The sequence below is a fragment of the Schistocerca serialis genome, chromosome 4 (assembly GCF_023864345.2).
Source record: "Schistocerca serialis cubense isolate TAMUIC-IGC-003099 chromosome 4, iqSchSeri2.2, whole genome shotgun sequence".
Classification (NCBI taxonomy): Eukaryota; Metazoa; Arthropoda; class Insecta; order Orthoptera; family Acrididae; genus Schistocerca; species Schistocerca serialis.
Genome location: NC_064641.1, coordinates 267811336 through 267832905, shown reverse-complemented (window position 1 = coordinate 267832905; position 21570 = coordinate 267811336). Strand labels below are relative to the sequence as shown.

The following is a 21570-nucleotide window of genomic DNA, read 5'->3' as shown; positions in this document are numbered from 1 at the left end:
CAGACTGGTCCTGTAGTCTCCTTGCTGAAGTGGGGATCGTACCTCTTCTGTTGAGTTAGTATCAACTCCACTCACTCAATCACCATACAATAATTTCCTATTCATTGAGCTTTTCTTTTTTTCTTTTTGCATACAAGGGGTATCAAGCCTGATACCTGCCCATTGGTGGAATTACCAGTTGGAATGTGCCTTGAGCCTCTCTACCAGGACCTCTGTATAATTCTGCATGTTAAGTGTGGCCTTCACTTCTAATACTGGCAGGAAACGTACTGATGGTTTTTTATTTTTTTAAGAAAGTGGTTTTTATTCTCAGATACAAGGTTTTTTAATATTTTCAGGTTGGGGGCAGGGCGATTAAGGTTGGGGTGCCTCCTGCCGTGTGCTGGGTCTGGGCAGACTATTGACTCTACCTCCTCTGCGAGCTGCCTTGGTCATCCATCTTTTACTTCATTTTAATTACCTGTAGATGTGGTTTTCCCTTTTCTCTTGCTTGATATCTTAGATTTTAGGGATAGCACTATTTGCACCACTGATATTGTCTGTGAGGTCATTAATATACAACATGAACAGCGAGGGTCCCAGCACACTTCCCTTGGGGCAAACCTGAAGTTACTTCTACATCTTATGATGACTCTCCATCCAGGATAACATGCTGTGTCCTCCCTACCAAAAAGTCCTCAGTCCAGTAACAAATTACCTTTATACCCCATATGATCAAACTTTCGACAGTAAGTGTAGGTGTGATACTGAGTCAAATGCTTTTTGGAAATAAAGAGATACTGCATCTACCTGACTGCCTTCATCCAACCAAAACATCAGGATGTCATGTGAGAAAAGTAAGTGTTCGGTTTCACATGATGGCTGTTTTCTGAATCGATGCAGGTTTATATGGAGGAGGTTGGTCTGTTGAAGACACCTCATTATGTTTGAACAGACAATATGTTATAAGATTTTACAACAAATCAGTGTCAAAGATATTGGACATTAGTTTTGTGGACCACTTCTACCACCTCCCCCTGTGGGTCCGGGATTTAGAATAGGCCAAAGGTATTCCTGCCTGTTGTAAGAGGCAACTAAAAGGAGTCTCTCACATTTCGGCCTTTGTGATGGTCCCTTGTAGGGTTTGACCTCCATTTTTCAAAATTTTCCATAAGAGTCAGCCAATTGCGGAAGGGCGCCTTACATGGTGCATCGTGTCCATCATGCGCTGAGACCTATCGCATCCTTCATCGACGTGTATCTGCACTTCTGCTCATTCTCCAACTGTTGTGTTTTTCCATCAATTGCACAATATCGTTTTCTACGCTGATGATGATAAAGGACTTGTTTGCTTGATTGCACTTGATATCCAGAATGGTAGCCAGTCCGTTGTGGTTGGGCTGCCATGTACCCTGTTGGTTGTAGCCCTCTTGACCACACAGGGATCGCTCTGCTGATGCCTGCGCTGTTAATTCCCCGCGTATGCCAAGTAGTAGATGCCTGTCACCCTGGGGCATCAGGACTCCCGGCAATGGCCATCCTGCTAGGTGGCCCTTGCTGCGGCTGGGTGGTGCCCTTGGGGAGGTCCCCTCGTCGGAGTGGGTAGCATCAGGGCGGATGACACGCGATGAACCGTAGTACATCATCTCTTGCTGGTGGTCAATGCACAGAAGTACAACCCCAAATTGTTCCCCTCCCTGGCCACACCATGGGAGGAACGTCACGCTAAGGATGGTGGCTCTTATTTGCTCCGGTAACTTCTATGTTTGAGAGCTGATGGGAAATCTTTCACGATGATGAAACCTCAGTTTTTTGCTGAGCATTTAGAGGACAAGTTTGGGGAGGTGAAGAGCTTGTCCAAAATGAGATCTGGCTCTATCTTGATCAAAACAGCATCTTCTGCCCAGTCACGGGCATTAGTCGCTTGTGACAAGCTGGCGGATGTTTATGTTACCATTGCACCCCGTAAGAGCTTAAATATGGTCCAGGGTACCATATTTCACAGAGACCTTCTTTTGCAGTCTGACGATGAGTTGCACGTAAAATTAGAGCGGCGAGGTGTACATTTCGTTCACCATGTCCACCGGGGAGCGAGGAATAATCAGGTTGCCACTGGTGCCTTCATCTTGGCCTTCGAGGGTGACACATTGCCCGAGAAGGTCAAGGTGGTGATCTACCGCTATGACGTCAAGCCCTATGTCCGTCCCCCAATGCGGTGCTTTAAGTGCTGGAAGTTCGGCCATACGTCTTGCCGCTGTACTTCCAGCGTCACATGTCGAGATTGCGAATGCCCATCACATCCCAATACTCCATGTGCCCCGCCTCCCATCTGTGTCAACTGCGGAGAACACCATTTGCCTCACTCGTGTGTTTGCAGGATTCTCCAGAAAGGAAAATAATGGAGTACAAGACCCTGGACTGACTGACCTTCACTGAGGCTAAGAGGAAAGTTGAAAGTCCACATCCTGTACGTAAGACATCGTCTTGACTCCGCTGCTACAATAATTCTAGCCCCATTGGCTCCACCGACCCCAGTCACCTCCTGCACCACCTACTTTGGAAACAACAGTTGCCGCCATTTCTGTGCCGGAGAAGCATAAGTAGTCTTCCGGCTCCTCTCAGTAGGAAGGGGTTCTTTGGGTCACTCCCTTTCCAGTTTTCTGCTAGTGGGAAAGATGACACCCGCCAGTGGCTGAAGAGCTCAAAAGCAGCCGGTCATAGGGCTTCATGCTCATCCTCAGTCCTGGAGATTGAATCAGTGAAGTCCCAAGACCAAGGAATGTGTGGTGGTGTCCACACTACCACTACCTACAAGCTCTGCATCTGCAGATGAGGTGGAGATTCTGGTGTCCGCTGAGGACCTGGATCTCGCCAGACCCTAAGACACAATGGATATAGACTGCTCAGGCAATAATAGGGTGGCAGCAGGTGACCCTGAGGTGTAAACTGCCTCACTGAATGTTCCATGCCTTCCCAGTCTCATGACAATGTCATCCTCCAGTGGAATTGTGGTGGTTTTTACCACTGTTGGGCTGAGCTACGGCAACTGTTAAGCTTTACCTGTTTTCTCCATTGCCCTACACGAAACCTGGTTCCTGGCAATGCGGACCCCTGCCCTCCACAGCTATAAGGGATATTTCAGGAACAGTAGCGACTATAATAAAGTGTCAGGTGGAGCTTGCGTTTATGTCCTAAACTCAGTCTGTAGTGAAACTGTGCTCCTTCAAACCCCTCTTGAAGCTGTGGCTATCAGAATAAGGACGCCGCAGGAAGTAACAGTCTGCAATGTATATTTCCCTCCGGATGGTGCAGTACCCCTGGATGAATTAGCTGCACTGATTGATCAACTTCCTAAACCTTTCCCACTTTTGGAAGATTTTAATGCCCATAACCCCTTGTGGGGTGGCACCATGCCTACTGGTTGAGGCAAAGATGTCAGAACATTACTGTCTCAGTTCGACCTCCGCCTCTTAAAAACTGGAGCCACCACACATCTCAGGTGGCTCATGGTAGTTACTCGGCCATTGATTTATCAGTTTGCAGCCCAGGACTTCTATCCACTGGAGAGCACATGACGACCTGTGTGGTAGTGACCACTTACCATCTTCCTGTCACTGCCCCATCGTCAGGCACATGGCGGCTGCCCAGATGGGCTTCAAACGAAGCAGACTTGGAAACTTACACATCTGCTGTCACCGTTGTATCTCCCCCACTCGGTAACATTGATGTGATGGTTGAGCAGTTGACTACAAAAATCCTTTCTGTGGCAGAAAACGTGATCCCTCGCTCTTCAGGGTGCCCCTGGTGAAAGGCAGTCCCTTGGTGGTCACCGGAAGTCACTGAAACAATTAAGGAGTGTCTGCAAGCTCTACAGTGGCATAAGCTGCACCTTTCCCTGGAGCACCTCATAGCCTTAAAACGGCTCCGTGCCTCCATTCGCCAACTTGTCAAACGACGGAAGCAGGAATGTTGGGAGAGATATGTCTTGACAATTGGGTGCCATACGTCACCTTCCCAAGTCTGGGCAAAGATCAGACGTGTTTTCAGGTACCAGGTTCCCGGTGTGAACATAAATGGCGTGTTATCTACCGATGCAAACGTGATTGCCGAAAACTTTGCTGAGCATTATGCTCAAGCCTCTCCATCAGGGAATTAACCCCCCCCCCCCCCCTCTCCCAGCCTTTCACACTCTCAAACAGCGGCTGAAAGGGAAAGTCCTCTCGTTCACTACATGCCACAGTGAATCCTATAATGCCCCATTTACAGAGTGGGAGCTACTCAGTGCCCTTGCACATAGCACCGACACTGCTCCTGGGTCAGATCGGATCCACAGTCACATGATTAAACATCTCTCATCTGACTACAAGGGACAGCTCCTCTTCGTCTACAATCAGATCTGGTGTGATGGCGTCTTTCCATCGCAGTGGCAGGAGAGCACAATCATTCTGGTGCTCAAACCTGATAAAAACCCGCTTGATGTGGATAGCTATCTGCCCATCAGCCTCACCAACATTCTTTGTAAGCTGCTGGAATGTATGTTGTCAGCAGTTGGGTTGGGTCCTTGAGTCACATGGCCTACTGGCTCCATGTCAGAGTGGCTTCTGCCAGGGTCGCTCTACCACTGATAATCTTGTGTCCCTCGAGTCTGCCATCCGAACAGCCTTTTCCAGACGCCATCCTATCCTTGCCACATTATACAAGTGGGGTCTCAGAGGCCCACTCCCGATTTTTATCCAAAATTTCCTGTCGCTTCGTACTTTCTATCCCCAAGTTGGTGCCTCCCATAGTTCCCCCCATATCCAGGAGTATGGGATCCTGCAGGGATCTGTATTGAGGGTATCTCTGTTTTTAGTGGCCATTAATGATCTAGCAGCAGCTGTAGGGCAGTCCGTGTCACCTTTTCTGTATACAGACAACTTCTGCATTTCGTACTGCTCCACCAGTACTGCTGTTGCTGAGCGACGCCTACAGGAAGCCATCCACAAGGCGCAGTTATGGGCTGTAGTCCATGTTTTCCAGTTTTCGGCCACAGTCATGTGTTGTGCATTTCTTTCAGAATTGTACCGTTCATCCGGAACCAGAACTATACCTTAATGATGATCCACTGTCTGTAGTGGAGACTTACTGATTTACAAAATTGGTTTTCGACACCCGATTGACTTGGTTTCCTCACCTTTGTCAGCTTAAGCGGAAGTGCTGGCAGCACCTCAATGCCCTCCGCTGCCTGAGCAGCACCAACTGGGGTGCAGATACCTCAATGCTGCTGCAGTTCTACAGAGCCCTTGTTCAATCCTGCCTTGACTATGGGAGTCTGGTTTATGGTTCGGTGGTGCCCTCAGCATTGCGTTTACTCTACCCAGAGCACCACTGTGGTGTTCGCCTATGTCAAGAGCTTTTAGGACGAGTCCGGTGACCAGCGTCCTGGTAGAGGCTGGAGTTTCTCCGTTGCAGGTTAGGCGTGCACAGCTGCTGGCCAGTTACATTGCACACGTTAATAGTTCTCCTGCCCATCCGAATTATTGTCTCCTTTTCCCACCCACAGCCGGTTCATATCCTGCATTGGCGGCCCAGGTCAGGGGTTCCAGTTGCAGTTCATGTCTGATCCCTTCTTTCCGAACTGGAGTCTTTGCCTTTACCACCTATACTTGAGGCTCCATGGTGTACACCTAGGCTGTGGCTTCACCTGGACCTTTCACATGGCTTGAGGACTCAGTTAACCCCGTGGCTCTCCGCTGCCACTTCCTCTAGATTGTTGACAAGTACTAAGGCCATGAAGGGGTCTACACCGATGGCTCGATGGCTGATGATTACGTCTGCTTCGCTTATGCCCATGGAGGACATATTGAACAGCATTCTTTGCCCGATGGCTGCAGTGTTTTCACTGCCGAGCCAGTGGCTATATTTCGTGCTCTTGAGCACATCCGTTCATGCCCTGGGGAGTCATTTTATTCTTTGTTGACTCCTTGAGCAGCCTACAAGCTATTGACAAGTGTACCCTCATCATCCTTTGGTACTGACCATCCAGGAGTCCATCTATGCCTTGGAACGGTCCAGTCGTTCAGTGGTGTTTGTCTGGAGCCCAGGTCATGTTGGAATCCCAGGCGTCGAACCTGCTGACAAGCTGGCCAAACAGGCTATGCGGAAACCGCTTATGGAGATTGGCTTCTGCAACTGACCGTGGTTGAAAGTCTCCCAGTGTCATGATAGCATTCCAGTCTCCTCCTCCTCCTCCTCCTCCTCCTCCTCCAGCTGTGCAACATGCCACTAAATTTTTGCCTTGTGCTGTGAAATCCCTTGCTACACAACCAGCAGGCTGGAGAGGACAGGCACAATACTGGTGTAAATACTTTTTACACTTTCCAGCCAATAAACATCTGAATTTCATCTGCCAACTGCAAAGGCTCCAAGAAATCATGCAAAGGCAAACGGTCTTCTCCATCAACGACTTGGAGATCCTGTGCAACGGTGTCACCGTGTGATAGCCTCCCCGGTTGACTGCCATTTTCCCAGTGAGCAGCACCAGCCGTTTTTCTGCCCTGGAATCGGCAGACTGACCAAGGAAGAAAGCCGATGCCTCAGTAAGTCTCATGCAGCAGGATCCTCTAGCCTCTGCATCCTGTAGCAGTGTGTCTTTGAAGGCTAGCACTTGGCAGCTGCCAACATGATGCCCCTTCATTATATCCCTCCTCCCCTTTCCCCATCATAACTCTCTTCCAGTGGAATGGTCAGTGCGTTAGATCCAACAAGGAAGAATTATGGCTGCTCCTGGAATCGCGGGGTCCACTTGTTCTCTGCCTCTAGGAAATGCAATTGTCTTCACAACCTCTCTGACCTCTCGCATTTCTTTCTGGTCTTTTTTGACCTTCCCTCCGAGGGCAGCATTCCATCTCACAGGGGAGTCAGGCTGCTCATCTGGGATGACATTGAGTCAAACCATCTTACTGAATACTTGGCTGCAAGCTGTTACAGTCGCCCTTTTCCATCTTCACTTCCTTTTCTCTTTGTACCGTCTACATCCCTCTGTCATTCTTTGTCACCAGGGCAGTCTTTCTCGAGCTAATTGGGCAACTCCCACACCCGTTTTTGGTGCTCGGTGACTTATGCACGCCATCCCCTTTGGGGCTATCCCAGAACCTGTCGGAGAGGTGCCCTCTTGACTGACAATCTCAATCAACTCAACCTCATTTGCCTTAACACTGGAGCACCCATGTTCTTTCCAGACTCCATGCACACGTAGTCCCATTGGACATTATGTGCAGGATTGCACGTTGTCTCAAGTGATCCATTCTCTCTGAAGTGTACTCGAGTGACCATGCCCCTTGTACTATCCATTTGCTGACTCCTATACCACCTACTTGTAAACTCAACTGAAAGTATCGTAAGCCTGGCGGGAGGTTTTACTCCTCCCTGGCAATCTTTGACAAACATCATTTCGCTAGTTGTGATCCCAGGTAGAATACGTTACAAATGTTACCATTAGCACCATAGAATGTTCCATTCCTTGCACTTCAACTACACCGCACTGTGTCCCAGCCTCTTGGTGGACTGTGTCATGCCACGACGCAGTTTGCATGTGGAGACATGCTCTCCTCATTTTTAAACATCATCCTAAGACGGCAAATTGTATCAGTTATAAAGAGTTGCATGCACAGTGTTGTCGCATTCTTCAGGATAGCAAAAAAGCTAGCTTTATTTCATTGACTAGTTCTTTTAACAGTTCCATTCACTCTTCTGTAGCGTGGGCCAACCTCCAGCGGTTCACTGGGACCAAAGTCCAATCCCCAGTTTCGGACCTGACTGTAGCAGATTATGTCATTATGGATCTTATTCCTATCTCCAACACCTTTGGCTGCTATTTTGCAAAGATTTCGAGCTCCACTCGCTATCGCCCTGCTTTCCCCCACTGGAAATGAGTGGAAGTATCTCGGATGATACCCTTCTTGTCTGCGAATCGTGAATGCTACAATGCCACCTTTACAGTGCAGGAGCTAGATCAGCTCTCACTTACTCATGATCTTCAGCCACAGGGACGAATGATGTTCATATTCAGATGTTGTAGAATCTTTCTCTTGTGCACAAGCACTTCCTCCTCCATATGTACAATCACATCTGGGCAGATGGCTCATTTCCCTGGCGGTGGTGTGGAGCCACTGTCGTACCCATTCCTAAGCCCAGTAAGAACAAACACCTTCCTTCTAGCTACTTGCCCATTTGTCTTACCAGCTGTGTTTGCCCGGCTTGTGTGGTGGCTTGAGTCGCGCGATCTACTAACCACTGCATAATGTGGATTTAGAGTGCACCATTCTGCAGCAGACCATCTCATCACTTCCTCAACCAGTGTCATGAATGGTTTTCTGAGGAAATACCAGACTGGCCATGTATTTTGATTTGTAGAAGGCCAAGAAAACCTGCTGGAGGACTGGTATCCTCCATACTCCCTACACACAGGTCTCCCGAGGCTGCCTGGCCTATTTCCTTCAGGAATTTTTAAGACAGTTTTCAAGGTACTTGTGGGTTCTCCGCGTCGCACACCTTTGTGCAAGAAAATGATGTGCCTCAGGTTTCCGTCCTGAGCGTCGTCCACTTTGCTATCCTCATGGACCCTATTACGACCTGTCACCCGCCTCCGGCTCCCTTTTCATTCACGATTTTTTTATATATTGCAGTTCTTGCTGACTTGTCTCCTTGAGTGGCATCATCAACAATGTCTCGATCGTCTTTATTCGTGGAACATCAACAGTGGCTTTCCCTTTTTTCACTAACAAAACTGTTTCTATGATAATGCTTGATAGGAAACTTTCTTGGTCCTCTATACATGGTCCGTCAATGTCCTATGTATCCTGAGCAGTACTTCCTGGGGAGTGAATTGGACCACCGTGCTCCATTTTTACTAGTATGAAGGAGAAAGTGCTTGCCCACAAGAGAAAGGTTCTATAAAATCTGAATATGAACATTGTTTGCCCCTGTGGATGAAGATCATGGGGAAGCGAGAGCATGATCTAGGTCCCATAGCGTCATAGAAAGTTCCATTCCTTGCACTTCACCTTTACCTTAAAAGACTATGGGTGTTTTGTTCGTGCATCTGCACGTCTCTCCATCTTACACAATCTAAATACAATCCACCATTGTGGCATCCGTTTGGCCACTGGCGCCTTGTACACTAGTACAGTTGAGAGTCTGTATGCAGAAGCTGTCAAATACCACTGTCATACTGACTCGACTTTCTCGTCAGCAATTACGCATGCCATTTGTCTGCCATGCCTGGCCACCCGTCCTATGAGTCCTTTAACTCCCAGGAGGGGGCGTGCCCCTCTTCTCTGTTACCTCCTGGAATTTGCTTTTGGCGATTGATTTTGGCAGCAGAACTGTACACTATGTGCCACTTTCCCAATGGGCGTGAACCCTTTACCACATTCTCTTTGTGCGGCGGCCCTTGTTCACCTTGAACTTCATTTGCTTCCTAAGGACACTACTCCAGGCTCACTGTATCCCCATAACTTTCTCAGAACTTCACAATAGTACCTTTGTGTACACTGATGTCAGGCTTTTCAATTCTGTCGTTGTAATCTGACTCTCTCACTGCCCTTTGTAGCCTCTGTGAGCTGTACACCAGCCATCCCTTAGTGCAACGGGTCCAGGAAAGCTTTCACTTGCTCACTCTTGATGGAGCGACTGTGATGTTAGTGTGGGTCCCTGGTCACAGTGATCTGACTGGAAACGAGGCTGCTGATGCTGCTGCAGTCCTAGTACCTCGGCCTGCTACTTCTTCCATTCCCTCCGATATTCTCTATGTTGCTGTCTGTCAGCAAATGTCACCGTGGCATCACCACTGGTCTTCCCTTCATGGGAACAAGCTCCAAGGAATTAAACCTCTCTCAGCAGCTTGGCTGACTTCATCTTGGGCCATTCACCATTAGGAGGTCATTTTAGTTAGATTGCATATTGGGTGCTGTCTTTGTAGTCAATGCCATTTGTTAAGTGCTGATCCCCCACTACTTGTGATCATTGTCAACAACCATTGATGGTTCGCCATTTCGTAACAGAATGCAATTTTTCTGACCACTTATGTTCTAATTTATATTTGCTGTCTGAGTTACGAGCCATTTTAGCGAACACCACGTGGGCTGTTGACCACATTTTACTTTTTATCCATCGTAGCAATATGGTGAAAAACATTTAATCTTTAGTTCAGGACTTTTGTTTTTTCTGCAGCGTATTTTATGGACTTTTCCAAGAGAATGCCCCTGGTTTTAGCTGTCTTTCCTCCCATTGATTGGGATTAACATGTAGTTGTTTTCATCTTTGGTTCCAAGTTTCTGACAGGGGCACGTATGAGCTTAATTGTTTTTGCCCCCTAAAACAAAACAAAACAAAACAAAACAAAACCTGTAATAAGGGATTGTTTGGTAGACTACTCACTTGCTGCTGCTCTTAGTCCCCTTCGGTTAGTACAAACTAGATACTCTCTTACTATACCTAACTTTTTAAACCAACTTAATTTTTGTTGTTGAAATTAATGCTTTGTGCATTTTTCTTATTCTCTTTTCAATTGGCCAGCTTGTGAAAACTATTGAAGACTACTCATGTGAGATATTGATTTTATTGCTTCTTTACACCTTACCAATTCTTGTGAATTAAAACAATTATATTGCTCTAAATGTTGAGCATTACTTGCTTTAATAGATGTTATGTGAATAATTGTTTATTTCATGTTCACTAGATCTTTTTCTTTTTAACTGTATCTATTATCTGGCATTTCCTGCTATTTTTCTATTTGTCATGTGTCGTATTGCTTTATCTCCATAAAGATCTCCTGACAGGTTTTTTTTTTTCACTTCCATTAGTTTTATTTTGTTTAATGTCTTATTTCTGAGTGGTATTGTTTTTCCTTAAATGCTTATTTATTATCACATTAGCATAGCTATGGGAGAATTATGTATAACTTTGTAATATATTTGCAGGTTGTGCACCACCACCAGGAAGTTATGATCCAAAATTTGATTCTAAAGTCAAGGGGTTGGTCATAGAGAAAAGTGAAAGATTTACTGATCTCAAACCACAAGTTGCAGGAGCTGAAAATCCCAACACTTCAATAAAAAACTGCAGTTCATCCTCACTGCCTGTGTTTCGTACTGTAAGTAATGTCATGGAAGTGAGAATACTGGTTAAGAGCTTTTTGTGTGCAGAATTTTTTGACATTATTGTTGCTCATACCATAATACTCATTTAAAGCAAAAATCAATTTCCTTATCATAGTGTGGAGGTGATGGAATAAGTACATCATATGTACTTCTTAAGAATAACAGCTCTCTCTCATAATGTTTTTGACATTCTCTGATCTAGAAGTTAAAATGTCTACAGGCACTAATGTCTAGTTCATGTATTTCATAAATAAATAGGTTGCGATTCGGTACATAAGGTTCTACAGTGGTGTCAGGTAAGAAAACTGTTCATGAATGTGATATATTCAACATCTATAATGATAGTGTTGGCCTACTCTTAATTGGACTACATAGTCAGTTTGACAACATTTGATCTGACATACTAAGTCATTTTTAATATGCCTTTGTTCTGTTAAAGAGGGAGGGAAATAATTTCAGTGGTAACCATATGCCTATATTTACAAATGAACGTGTAACGTGAATGTAAATTGTCTCCTTCCACATCATTATGATTAATCATGCAAATAAGCCACATAACATGAAATGAACTAATAAGCAGAGGGAGAGGGCAAAAGAGTGAAGGATATTGAAGATAATTTGAATTGCAGATGTCTATTATTTATAAAGTGTGACAAGTAATGTTTGGTTACACACTTTTGTTTAGTCATCCTACATTTTTTGTTATCACTCCTTTTGTAAAGTGGAAGTTCTGTTCTGTTGTGAGATTTTGATGAGAACTATTGTTCTCTGAGGATCTTCAATAAGTCTTAATATTTGTATGGTGATTTTTATGAGATGATTTGCAAAAGTGTTGTGTGTACCTATTACTTTTTAAAAGCTCAAACAATGGAAAATCCAGAATGGAATGTAACAATATTATGAAAAGGAAAGTCATTACTCGCCATATAGTGGAGATGCTGAGATGCAGATAGGCACAACAAAAAGACTATCACAATTGTGAGTGTCTTTTTGTTGTGCCTATCTGCGACTCAGCATCTCTGCTGTATGGTGAGTAGCAACTTTCCTTTCCATAGTATTTTTAAAACCTCAGGTGGTTATAATATTCACCAGCATGTTTGGCCTGTATTCAATGACAGGCATAAATGACAATTTGACAGGTAAATTGTTCTAACCCTATAGTGTGAGTACACTTAATCAAAGGTGATAAATGTGCCTCAATGGCTGGCCTAGAGACATTTCGTTACAACCTGGACAGACGGCATAATAAGCGATGTGTCGTGTGCACAAAAGCCCAGTATGAGCCTGGTGTTAGGTTTACTTACTTACTGTATGTTCACCTACAAGACTGTGTATTGATGTGATCTACATTTGAGACTTTGTACTGTTTCACACTTCGTTCAGTGTTATTGTGAATCTCTTCATGTGGAAGCAGAATAAAACTTGTATGTGTACTTCTGATATTGTTTCTGTAAAATGATACAAAATACTTGGTGACAAGTGTGTTATTCTCCTCATGTTTCATTTCTTGGTTCAATATACAGTCAGCAGGTCAGTGGAAAAAATTCTTCAATCTCTTGTTTAACAACAATGAGCTCTCTCCGACCAGCAGTAGGCTGTCTCTATGGCACTATACACTTTGTCAGCCTCATCAATGTTCCAGGTTCCACCATCATTGACACAACCCCCACCATTTCCTCTATATGATTATTCTGCGGAAGGTTGGGATTCATATGAAAAACACCATCGGCAACATTTTCAAGCTTTTTCAATCACTGACACCAACTTGGGTAAGATTTTTATTTTTGTCAAGGGTTTCTCCTCGTGTTTATCACCTTCTGTGTCAGCTATCTCCTCTTCAGGAACCTGCCAGTCTCTCTTTTGATGAAATGTGTCGGTTGTTCTCCAATTTTCATTGCAAATGTACAAAAGTAATTGCTGCTTGTGGTGAGTTGTACCGTTGTTAAAAATGGCTGCAACAGTCGTACAGAGCTTTGGCAGCGAAACTTCACGAACTTAGCTGTTGTTCCTAGTTTGTTATGAGACCCACTGGGACACATGCTGATTCTAGGGTTCATGATGATATAATACACCTAAATTTGTGAACATGCTTTTCAGTATGAAAATCACCAAATATTCAGCAACCAGTCGCAAAATCATGTTTTATTTATTCATTTTTGCAAATCAGGGCACATATTGGTTGAAAGCACCAATGATGACTGTTAATCAGTTGAAATCGATTTGCAAAAGTGAATAAATAGAACATGATTTTGTGACTGGTTGTTGCATATTTGGTAATTCTATGGTTTATGGTCACTGCACGACTTGGGAACCACATGGAGCCCACCATTCACAATGTGAAAATCCCTCTCTCACAGATGTTCTGAACATTGATAAGCCTTTTGAAGTATCTAGGACAACAGGAAATCAAGTAGAAGTGTGGTGTAAAGTAGCCACTGTTGCTTCTCCTCCTTCTTGACCATTATCAGTAAGCTCATGGTGGGTAACACGATGTTGCGGCTATGTTAATGCGCCCTTTTGTTTTGTTCAATATGAGTGGACTGCATGCCCAAAGTGTTGGGCAGTGAATAACCATTATTTTTTAAAAAAAGGGACAACGCTGCGACTGTGTGCAAAGCTCGGTCATCCTTCACCAGACGTGAACGTGGATGTGATCAATGTTTCCCAAGTGATGGTAACCCCAAACTAACCCTACACTGAAGTACATGTTATAGACAAGATGTCAAAAATGCTAGTGGACAAGAGGGCAGCTGTTACTTTGTTAAAGTCTCAAACCTATGTGAATCTGGGCTTACTGGTTTTGTACCTGTTGCTCATTAGTTGATGAGTTACAACAAACATTAAATACTAATATTGTGACAGTTTCCTACTTCCATAATGTACAAAACAGTGGTTCAACTTTTGACCGTTCTCGCAGTGCATGATTCAGACACTGAAAATTTATTTGAGAACAAAAATTATGAAGGTGCCTAACCTTCATAATTTTTGGTTTCTCTACTAATGACAAAATGCATCTGGTATTTGCTTAATTTTATACCAACAACTGGATATGGTCAGCTCAGAATATTCCTCCCTAATTTTGGAAGCTTTTGGGGGTGCTACTGATTTTGAGGCTCACATCACCATGCAACCGACGGCACAGCCCCCTTTTTTTTTTTCATGCTTGCCCAGGCCCAGTGGCTTTATGGGAGTAAGTCATGTTGGAACTAGATCGACTTGCATCTTAGGGTCCTATCATACCTGTCCTGTTGAGTGAATGTTCTACTCCACTGATAGTTGTCAAAAAATCTGACGGCAACCTTCGGCTCTTTGGTGATTTTAAAGTGCTTGTAAATTCAGTCTGTTGTCGATATCTCTTACCCCGTCCAGATGAACTCTTAGCACGGCTTTCTGGGGGTCAACATTTTTCCAAAATAACTTGTCAGAAGTCTGCTTAAGACTGTGTTTGGGTGATAATTCCAAATGTGACCTCATAGTGAGCACTTCCATTGGGTTATATTAATACCAGCACCTGCTTTTTAGTGTGGTTAGCACCTATGCAATGTATTAAGCGACTTTTGGAGCAACTCACATGTGTGGGAATGCATTAACTACCTGGGTGGATACTGTGATCTCAGGTTCCTCAGTAGATGAACATTTGTAGAACCGTAGTGCCTTGTTCATGGTGCTGTAGGCTGCTGGTTTGAAATGTAACTTGGACAAATCACATTTTTATTTTTTTTTAGCTGTCTGTGTAGCTCGGTTTTGGAGTCTCATATGTTGACATCAAGCATTTAAGCCAGCATGTTGAGGCTTTGTCATGTCCTACCAGTGTCAAGAGTTGCAAACCTTCCTTGGAAAGATTGCATACTACCATAAATTTCCTCCTGGTATATCCTCATTGGCCTACCCACTTAATGCTCTCTTACATAAAGATGTTCCTTTTCACTAGTAGCCCACCTGTGAGTGTACCCTTGCCCTATTAAGATCACAGGTGCTGATAACCATGCAGTTGAGTGCCCCACAAACCAAACATCATAAAGATGAAAATTACACTCGGCACTTTGCTTGATTATCTTCCAACCAGGCCAACATCTTCGTTTGGCCTCACACTTCTCCCAGTATGGCCTTGAGGCCATTCTTGCACACAAATATGCGGACAGTTCCGAACACCCTATTGCACTTGCTTCCAAAACTCTGAATCAGGCGTAAAATCGCTACTTGCAGATAGAAAATTTCACTTTTCCCTATATGGTTCTAAGTTCCATGTGACTACTGATCATAAACCTCTGGTTGCTCTTTCCAATCCTTCAGCATCTTTACTAGACAAAGCAGCCCATCACGTGCAATACTGGATTCTGTTTTTGTCACGATATAACTGTTGGATTCATTTCCTACCCACAGCACTAAAAGCTGATACAGCTGCTCTTCCTCAATTGCTGATAGGTCCTGATCTAGCATTTGGTCAAGAGAAACTGTTGTTTCCATTTAGATGTCAAAGCCCAAAACACTGTGGATCTGTGGATGCTTTTCTACATCTACATCTATACTCCGCAAGCCACCCAACGGTGTGTGGCGGAGGGCACTTTACGTGCCACTGTCAGTACCTCCCTTTCCTGTTCCAGTCGCATATGGTTCGCGGGAAGAACGACTGCCAGAAAGCCTCCGTGCGCGCTCGAATCTCTCTAATTTTACATTCGTGATCTCCTCGGGAGGTATAAGTAGGGGGAAGCAATATATTCGATACCTCATCCAGAAATGCACCCTCTCGAAACCTGGACAGCAAGCTACACCGCAATGCAGAGTGCCTCTCTTGCAGAGTTTGTCACTTGAGTTTGCTAAACATCTTTGTAACGCTATCACGCTTACCAAATAACCCTGTTACAAAACATGCCGCTCTTCCTTGGATCTTCTCTATCTACTCCGTCAACCTGACCCGGTGCGGATCCCACACTGATGAGCAATACTCAAGTACAATAAAACCAATATACTGAATTGCTGTTATTAAAGATGTACATGCATCTAAGCTAACATACCATGGAGTAAGTTCTGTAGTTTCAGTGTTATAACCATCATACTCGTACAGTCTTATGCTAGTGGCTGCTACTTATTGGCATGATGGCAGGAGCTACTTCGTTCCCCCTGGGTCAAACCTTATGCTGTTTCCTAGCAACAAGTTTTCAAACAGTTCCCAGAACAGTGCCTTTTTCATAACAACCTGATCATTAATCAGCTTGTTGTCAGCAATCTTGTGATGGCAGAAGATTTCCAGCTCTTTCTAGGAGGTCGAGGAACCTGCTCTTTTCACATTTATGCAGCAACCTCACATTAGATGTCAAAGTCGGCACCCTATGTTTCATTGTAAGTAAATGAGCAGCCATACTCTATTTCTCCATCGTATCTTTTCTGCCCAACGCGATGTGTTCCCCAAACCTAATTTCCAGCCTCCTTCCTGTTTGGCCAACATAACCAGATGGTTTGAAGTGAAATCCACAATGCCATCAGTGCAAGTCTTTTTGTGAAAGATATCAAATGTGTGCCTGCCATTTTCATTCTGAATTGATAGCTCTAGAAAAGTGATAGATTTATTTGTTTCAGTCTCACATGAAAATTTAATCGTTTGATGCAAGTTTTTAAATTTGGCTACTGTACTGTTGATGACATCATCGTTAACCGCTATTAGATGCAGTGTGTGATCTACGTACCTCATAATCATCAGTTATCTGCTATAATAGCAGGTCCTTTGCCTCTCCATTTTCTGTGATCCATTGCTTCCTTCTTAAGGCTGCTGTATGTTGTAACGTCCATCATGTCATCCAGTATCTGGAATCTCTTCCTGCCTTGCTTCCTTTTCCCTTCTAAATAATCTTCTAAAACTTTTTTTATCAGTCCGTCATTCTTTCTTAATATATGCCCAATCCAATTTCTTTTTTTTCTTTTTATTGCATCTAGTACCTGTCTTTTCTCTCCCACTCTGCTCAATACCTCTTCATTTTTTACACTGTCCATCCAACATATTCTTTCCACCCTCCGCCATGTCCACGTCTCCAAAGCCTCCAGCCTTTCTCTGTCTTTCTTCCTCAAAGTCTATGTTTCAGCACCATATAGAAGAACACTCCGTGCAAGACGTTTTATGAGTCTCTTCTTGAGTTCTCTGTCCAGACTGCTGCAGAAAATTCTCCTTTTCGTATAAAACGCCTCTTTTGCCATTGCTATCCTCTTTTTAATTTCTGTGGTGCACTACAAGTCGGTGTCTATCCTGCTTCCAAGATACTTAAAATTTTGCACCTGTTCTAGTATTTCTCCATTCAGCATAATTTTTATTTCTTTATTTCCTCCTAGTGCCAATACTTTTGTTTTCTTTGTGTTAATTTTCATTCCATAATTTTTCCATTAGCTTCAATGGTGTCCACCAAAACCAGTAATTCTTTTTCCCTTGTGGCTAGAAGGACCATGTCATCAGCAAACCTCAAACACCCTACTCTTCTTCCTCCACCAATTTTTACTCCTTTGTCATCTAATGGGCATTGGTCAATCATATTTTCCGAGTAGAGGTTGAAAAGAGTAGGTGATAGACAGCATCCTTGTCTTACTCCTTTTCCTAGTCCGATCTATTTTGTACTTTCTCCTCTCACTTTAACTGAGGCTTGTTGATTAAGATAAAATGAGTTTACAAGTCTTTTGGTTTTCCAGTCCACTCTCTTTTTCCCTCATTATAATTGCCAGCTTGTCCGAAACCACATTTTCAAATGCCTTTTCTAGGTCGATGAAGCACATATGTAGGCCTCTTCCTTTTTAATAAACCTTTCTCCCAAGATTCATAGGAGCCCTATTGCATCTGTGGTGCTCGTATTCCATCTGAAGCCACACACCCCACTGTGTCATTATAAGCAAATACAGCCACTGGTTTGGCAATATATTTCTTTCTTACTTTCTGTGTTAGACGTCTGCATGCTGTCCACTATCCACAATGCAAAAATACTCTCTTATCTTTCCATTTCAGTGCAGTCAGTTTACCTCGCTGGAATGCTGCAACCTCCCCTTTCTTCAGTTTCTTGGTCCGGAAAGAAGGTGGTATTTCTTTTCTTGTAGGAAGCACAGTGCCATACATACCTGTTCTTTTTGTTACTAGGAGGTCAGCAAGCTGGGGAGAACTGTAATAATTATCTAGAGTCAAGCAGTATCCCATATTTAGCAAGGGTTGCATTAGTGTCGTTACATTTTGTGACGACATTGGCAGATCCTTGTATTCTTCTTCAAATGTAGTGCCCTTGCCAATGTAAATAATTAGGGACAAAACATATCCAGTCTGTGACTCACACAACACTAATGTTTTTATGCCAAACCTAGCTCTTTTGAGTGGCAAATATTGGATCCATCCCAGTCGCCCTTTATATAACAACAGGCTTTCATCTACGTGACACCTCTTTCTGGAACACAGCTGTGTTTCTAAATTTAGCCAACAGGTAGCTCACAATAGGCCATACTTCATTCAGTTTGGGTTGTGGATGGCTTTCTGCATTATAGGTTGCAGTGTCCAAAAAATGCAAATTCTTCTTCAAATTGACAAACCTCTTGAATGGTAGAACCTCTCTAAAAATTGGTGTGGCTAATGTAGCTCTTTTTGTCCAGTACATCTGATATGTGGGTTTTTTCACAATGCTTTGTAACAATATTACAGCAACAAATATGTACAGCTCATCAATTGTTGTTGGCTTCCATGCTGGCATGTTTGTTTGTGTTGCATATTTGTTGGTCTCAATAACCAAAATTTGCATGTATCCATCATCAACGAACTGTGTAAAATAATACAAGACATCTTCAATACAGGGTTCACAATTAATATGAGGTTTACCTGTAAAAGGAAAACGTGGTGGAGCAGGTGGCAGTGGCTTAGATGGATCTATCTCGTACCACACTCAGAAGAAACTGACTCATCACTTCCTTCTTCCCAACTCTCTTCATAGCTATCTTCAGAACTCTCAGACCCACTAAATTCAATATGAAACTCATCTTCACTCTCCATTTTCATAAAACATGAGGAAATAACAGGCAAACTGCAAGAACAGATTGTAGAGTGACCGCTAGTACAACTGCCTGATTCAGAGGCATCTCTTGCCAGAAATATACACTTCAGAGTAACACACCACAGTGACATCTACCGAAAATATCAAGGAACTGCCAAAACACGAGATGGAATGAGTAAATTCGACCTTTTAAAACTTGTGCTAGTCGGAAGTGATAAGCCTGAGTATACTCGGTGTTTTATTATTTCGTCAGAATTAAAAAAGTATATTCAGGATTTTATGTTAAGCGGTTAAGTACATTCTTTTTTGATTATATTCTCAAAGTGACACCATATCTCGAGGCACTTTGACTAACTCTTTATCCCTGCTTTTGAAATTCTTCATTTGAAATGTCTGTACATCTCCGCTGAGGATTTTCAGCCTCATTGGGCTCGCTGTTCGTCACTCCAAAGCGTAAAAACTCACTTGCTGTCTCTTCATCGCCCTCTTGTTAAGTCATTTCATTCCCAGAAAAAGAGGAGAGATATTAAGGATATTCTTATCTTTCTAGTGATTTATTTCCACTGAAAAACCTATTGTGTACACTTCAGCTATTGATCCAGCAGGAGCAGAAAATAAACCTTAAGCTTCCAAGCAGAAATGTTCTGACACTTGTTGCATAATGCAGAAACAAATCTAATTTGGAAATATAAGATAGTATTGTCACATTACTGTGAATAAAAACTGAAATAGAATGGGCAAGATAAAATTAATGGAACACCAATAAAATTGTAAGTAAATCAATCACAATAAAACCAAATGGAACAGCACAATATGCCCACACATACTATCTACTTGAATAAAGTTTGAAAATTACTAAAAACCTGGTAAGGCATACTACTAAAGTATGTTATTTCTAACAATGGTTGCCATGCTGACTATTTGTAGGGTGCCTGTCTCGTGATCACTTCATAACCAGGGCAGTTAGAGGTTGTAATGTTCTCTTCTGTATTAGCATAAAACTAGTAAAATTTGATGGTAACAGTGATGATTCACAAACCTCAATAGAACAATGTGTGCTTCACTAAAGAAATCATCAGTGTTTGAGAACACAAAAGCGGATAAATTAGATGTTTCTTGGTAAAAACACTCAACACTTGTAATAGTTCTTTTCTACGTAGCTTTTCTTCTTCTTCTTCTTTGTGGATATGTCAATGTTTTTCGTTGGCACAGCATATGTTGTGGCACATTTCCTGCTTTAAGGAAAAAATTCAGTGTCATGTTTGGTTATACGTATTACTATGAATAAAATGCTGCAAATATTTTTGTATTGAATTTGCACATTTTAACAAACTTTTCAAAATAACTACTCACAGTATATAGGTTGAGTCAGAAAGGACTTCACAAATTTTGAATCATACTGAAATTTATTGAGATAACTTACAGAATCGGTAGATGCATCATTTTGTAACAGACAACCTCAAGTTCGAGTCATGTAGTGTATCAGCACCAGGAGCGCCTGTGTAGTGTATTGTTAAAATGGCTACTTTCACCGGTGCGGAATGTGCTGGTAGTGTGTTTTTGTTTCATGTAATTAATTCTGCAACAACTGTTTGGAGTAAATTTTGCACCAAATTTGCTAAAGAACTTGAAGAAAGTAGGTTTACAATTTACTATTGGCACTGACAAGCACTTTGTTGAGACAGGTTGTTCAATGTGATATGAGAAATCACCAGGTCATCCATGAGTTGATTATTGAGTCAAACAGGCTAAGGGGAGCTTTGCCTGCAGTCCACAAAAATCAGTGGCATGGTGAACACCCACAACTGCAGAATTTAGTGCAGCGAAAATCCACATGCAACCCTGGAAAACGTTCGTGAGAGCCCCAAAGTTAGTGTTTTTTCTATCCTTCGTAAATTGAAAGTGTGTATGGCCCTTTCTTCTTCATGAGAAAACTGGCATTGGTATTTTGTATTTTCTATCTGGATATGCTCAAAAACTTTTTATTTCCACAGATTGATGAAGATGGTAGAAATTGATGGTGCACCAGCTCATTTCCTCATGGAAGTTCCAGGTTACCTTGATAATCGCTTCCCAGGTCAGTGGATAGGCCATGAAGGACCAGTCGCATGGCCGCCTTGCTTCAAAGACTTAACTACACTGGATTTCCTTCTCCGGGGTTTCATTTAAGACTGTTGTCTTATTCCAAATTGGTGCAACGATTATGGGAAGAAATTGATTACCAGTGGGATGTTTGCCATGCCACAAATGATGTTCACATCGAACAAAACTGACATAGACACTTATGTGCAACGTAAGGTTCTTTGCTACAAAGGGACACCTCCAACGATTCTGTAAATTACCCCAATAAATTTCTATATCATTCTAAAGTGCTTTTTGACTCTCCGTATACATTGAATCAAAATAACATTAGTCTATCCCTCAAACATGTCTTTGAGGATCAA

The 21570-nt window shown here is 43.1% G+C and overlaps 1 protein-coding gene across 1 annotated transcript in view; it reads left to right on the top strand.

Annotated features, from left to right (window-relative positions):
• LOC126473791 (hyaluronan mediated motility receptor-like) overlaps positions 1-21570 on the top strand; it is a 129414-nt gene that overhangs the window by 35643 nt on the left and 72201 nt on the right. Inside the window, exon 2 of the mRNA XM_050101065.1 lies at positions 10941-11113. Within this exon, the coding sequence (XP_049957022.1) occupies positions 10941-11113 (173 nt within the window). The remainder of the gene's footprint in view (positions 1-10940; positions 11114-21570) is intronic.